This window comes from Engraulis encrasicolus, chromosome 6 (assembly GCF_034702125.1).
Source record: "Engraulis encrasicolus isolate BLACKSEA-1 chromosome 6, IST_EnEncr_1.0, whole genome shotgun sequence".
NCBI lineage: Eukaryota > Metazoa > Chordata > Actinopteri > Clupeiformes > Engraulidae > Engraulis > Engraulis encrasicolus.
In genome coordinates, this window is record NC_085862.1 from 55,397,582 (window position 1) to 55,402,581 (window position 5,000).

Genomic DNA, 5,000 nt, shown 5'->3' on the forward strand with positions numbered 1-5,000 from the left:
GGGTCAGAGGTGGTGGGGGGCAAAGGGAACGGGAGGGCTGTTGGGTCTTCTTTGGGTGTCCCCTGTCCAGGGAGATGACAGATCGTTTGGAGTGGGGCTTAGTTTAGGGAAGGCACAGTGTCACGGAGCTTAAAGAGGGAGAGAGGAGGTTGTGCCAAGGTTCAGCGGGGGAAGAAGAGGGGTGTGTTGGTTATTGGGTGTCATCTTACCCAGGGAGATGACAGGGCAATTGGGGGTGGCTGGTGTGGGGTGGTAGAAGACAGGTCTTAGACACTCCTCTGCCCAGAAAGGTGACAGGTGGATGGTGGGGGGTTTAAGAGGAGGCACAGTGTCACAGACAGGTCAGCAGGAGGAGTTGGAGGGAGTGGAGGAGGTGAAGGAAGAGGAGGTGAAGGAAGAGGAGGTGGATGATGTGGAGGGAGTAGCGGTGTCCTCTTGCCAGAGGAGGTATCTAGAGCCAATGGTTGTATTTCATTGGGGAAAGTGTGGAGGGTGAGTGGAGGTATTTGGCAGGGGAGTGGGTGAAGGGTGCATGATGGTATTAGGTTTGGGAGGGTGGGTGGTGTAGTTGTGTCTGTTGTGTAGTTGCGCCTGAAGTGTCATGTTGCCCTCCAGCAAAATGTAAACTGTTGCAATATCTACACATCTCCAGACCTCTAGGCTTGCCTTACCACAGCACCTTTCCTGTAAACGGTGGGAGTGGGAGTTGGATGGGGGCATCTAAGCTATGTAAACTGTTTGCAATGTCATCTAGACATCTTGACGTTTCTTAAGGCACCCTTCTGGTAAACAGTGTCACCCAAGATGTCACGCACTCTGCCCTCAGAGGACAGAGCGTCTTCATTGGTAAGTGATGGTGGAGGGCTCTGTTTCCCGAAGCAATGTAATCTTCTGTGGTAAGTGTCATCAAGACCTCCCTTAGTGCAGCCTTGCTCCCTTCTGGTAAACAGCGTCACCCAAGATGAGTGGTGGGCACTGTACCCTCTAAACCCTCTCAGTCACGCACTCTGCCCCTTCACTCTCTCTCTCTCTCTCAGGACAGAGCATCCTCCATGATAATTGATGGTGGAGGGCTCTGTTCTCTTAGCAATGTAAACTGCTGCAATGGCATCTAGAGACATCTCAACCCCTCGACATTTCTTACCAAAGCACCCTTCTGGTAAACGGTGTCACCAAAGACAAGGGGTGGGCTTCGTCTGTCTCTAAACTCTCTCAGTCACGCACTCTGCCCCCTCATTCTCTCTCCTCCAGGACACAGTGTCACATCACCCACTATGAGTGGTGATGTGTTTGGGGGCTGCGCTGTCCTGAGCCATGTAAACGTCTGTGGTGTTATCTGGACATCTCGACCGTTAGACCTCCCTTGGTATAAACCACCCTTCTGGTAAACAGCGTCACCCAAGATGAGTGGTGGGCACTGACTGTCTCTAAACTCTTAGACTCTCGGTCACTACAGGAGCCAGTATCATCAATGTGACGTTGGTTTGGGGGCTCCGTTTCCCAAAGCAATGTAAACTGCTGTGGTGTCATCTAAAGATCTACACCGTTAGATCTCCCTTCTGGTCAGTCAAGATGAGTGGTGGGCACTGTCTGTCTCTAAACAGTCTGTTGATTTTTCCCCCTCACTCTTTCCCTCCAGACACATCGTCTTCCATGATAAGTGATGGTGGAGGGCTCTGTTGCCGTAGCCTCTTACTGCAGCAGGGGTTGCCGGCGACCCTATTCACTTGATGAAAATGGTTAACTACATCATAACAACATTGCTGTGACATTACAGAGAGCCATAGTGCTGCGCTAACTATTATTATAACTATTAACCAACCAGTCTTGTCAACACTAATCATATGGTTTTTAATTCAACATATGTCTCGTAACTGTATGCCATTTAATGTGTGTGTGGGTGTGTGTGTGTGTGTGTGCATGTGTTGTTTGGGGCTATGCACCCATGGCCTATGGATGTGCTTATTTGTTAATGTACTGTATTTTATTTTTATTTTGTTTTACCTGCTCATGGACTGCAGATGGAAATTAGCAGTATTAGCTATAATGTGGCACAAGCCATCTTTTTGACTTGTGTAAACAATGACTATTGTGACTGATCCCTGTTGAAACTAAACTAAATAAACTAAACTAAACTAAAACTAAACTAAGGGGTTAAGTAATGCAAACTGCTGTGGTGTCATCCAAGCATCTAGAGACCATTAGACCTCCCTTAGTATAAACCACCCCTCTGGTAGACAGCGTCACCCAAGATGTCCGTCTCAAAACTCTTAGTCAAGAACGCTGCACCCTCACTCTCTCCCATGATAAAAGGGTAGGGGGGCAGAGACTATCCTCTGGTGCCATGGGCACTAGACTACCCTTTGATGTCCTTTCGTAGCCTTTCGTACTCTTCAACACATACGCTACAATTTCATGCCATGGGGCACTTCACTACCCTCTGGTGCCCTACAGCAGTGGTTAGCAACCTATGGGGCGGGACCCAACTTATGGGTCGCTAAAGATCCACAGGGGGTCGCGGAGCCCTCTTGATTTTAAGGGGTTTCATTTGAAATATATAGCCCATGATGATTAGCCTAAATGACAAAGCATTTAACTAATACATGCATAGAAGCAGCAAATTGCAAGTGCTAGATAAAACATGTATTCTATATTTGACCAAAGACGAATTGAGGAATAAAATAACTAAAATTAGTTTTCCCAGGAAACAGAGGGCATCTTGTGACTCCGTCTCGTGCGGGCGCTTGCGTGGTTGGGTCACCAAAGCTTACAATAGTAAAAACATGGGTCCCTTAAGAAAAAGGTTGGGAAGCACTGCCCTACAGCACTAGACCAGGACACCAGCAGAGGGTGAGAGTAAATGTTGTTCCCATAGCGCTGTAGATGGTGGTAGTGCACATCTTGCACAAGCCGCCACCAAACGCTACAGAAAGAGTAGAAGGTGGGGACAACATTCCCTTTAGGACAACCGAATTTGAGCACACTACTTTGCATTGGATAGGCCTGGTTTAATTTGTATTTCTACAAATGTACTCGAAAATCTCTGAATAGATGACCCTTTGATGCCATGGGGCACTAGACTACCCTCTGATACCATCTACTAGCCCTTTGGTGCCACCCTGGATGAGATGCGGAGTGGTGATGAGTGGACAAGTCTGTCTGTCCATATTGAAACAGCTGCACCACTCACTAGAGGCATCATTAGAGACACACACACAAACACACACTGACATCAGACACACACGCACACCAGACACACGAACACACACACTTTGATTTCCTTTGATGCACACAGTGTCACAGTGTGGCGGGAAGAGGGGATCGGTCGGCATGCATCCAGGAAACACCTCAAAGGAGGGCCATCTGCGGACACGCACATAAACGCAATCTCATACACATTCAGAACACAAGGCCATCTGATATCCACATCTGATACACACACACACCCCTGACAAACACACACACACACACACACACACACACACACACACACACACACACACACACACACACACACACACACACACACACACACACACACACACACACACGCACGCACGCACGCACGCACGCACGCACACAATCTGCACTAAGGATTGGGTGGCCACAGCTGTGAAGGTGTGTGTGACAGCGTTTGGTGTGTGTGTGTGTGTGTGGACAGCGTGTGTGTGTGCATGTGTGTGTGTTTGCATGCTCTTACCCTCTAGATGCTGTGGTGATGGAGGAGACTTCAGGTCTGGGGTAGACCCCCGCGACACGCTGTGTAGGGCACCCCATAAAGAAGAGAGGCACACACAGTAGCACAGAGATCAGCAGCATGGCCACGGAGAAGCGAGGGATCACCCTTAGCGACATTCCCGTCTTCTTCATGATTATGCCTCCTAGCAACATGCCCACCGCCATCGACGGCAGGTTCACCGCACCTAAGGTAAACAAGAAAATAAACATGAAAACAGATAGACATGTAACGTGACAACATGCATACTGTACAGCAGGTGCACTGCACCTGAGGTAAACAAGAAAATTAGCATGAAAATAAACATGTAAACAGACATGTAACGAGGCAACACACATACAAGACATCAACATTAGCTTCAGTGCACTTGAGGTAAACAAGTAAACAAATAATTGAACAAGATGTACACAGACGAGTAAACACATATACTGACAATTGACGGCAAGTTCACTGTGGCTAACGAGAGGAGGCAGACGGTACATCATGAATTGAAAACCATAACCAGACAGCCACACATTGCATAAATTATATAACACTAAGAAATCTATCCACAACCATAAACACACAGCGATACATTACACAAATGATATAACACTAAGATATCCACCCCATGAACACACACACACACATTATACAAACAGTATAACATGGATACGTAACAGTGTGATATCTACACAGACAGCCACACATTATACAAATGATATAACATGGCTTCTAAACACTAACATATAGACACCAGGAACATCATGATTGAAACTCCTGAGTCTGGAAAACTACCACGAGCTCATCCACACATTACACAAACATTATAAAACAGATATTGGCCCAGTCAAGCCTACGCCATGCCAAATAAGGTGGCTCGGGCTAGAGCAAGAGGGTGTACTGTAACTGGTAACATTCTGTACCCTTTTTCCAGGTCTGCTAGCAAAACAAACATGTTATCTCACAATGGACTATTTCACAGCAGTGGGCAAAATGGAAGGAATAATAGATTGGGACCACCTTTGTGATTTATCTGTCTCAGAAGTGGGTGTGATGTGTGTGAAGCACACAGTACAATATGGCTAACACACAGACAGGCACACACACTGAGATAGACATGCACACACACAAGCATACATACACGCACGCATGCACTCACGCAATTACGCACAAACACACTATCGAGCGAGTTGCTTGCGTGCATGAACTCTCCTGCAGGACGGCCGCGACTCTTCCTCTGTCGAGGAAGTTACTCGCTAGGCTTGTTGGTTCCGCAGTGGAA

At 47.4% G+C, this 5,000-nt stretch overlaps 1 protein-coding gene across 1 annotated transcript in view; it reads right to left on the minus strand.

Moving 5' to 3' along the window:
- slco2a1 (solute carrier organic anion transporter family, member 2A1) overlaps positions 1-5,000 on the minus strand; it is a 70,897-nt gene that overhangs the window by 15,701 nt on the left and 50,196 nt on the right. The window contains exon 9 of the mRNA XM_063201998.1: positions 3,701-3,923. Within this exon, the coding sequence (XP_063058068.1) occupies positions 3,701-3,923 (223 nt within the window). The remainder of the gene's footprint in view (positions 1-3,700; positions 3,924-5,000) is intronic.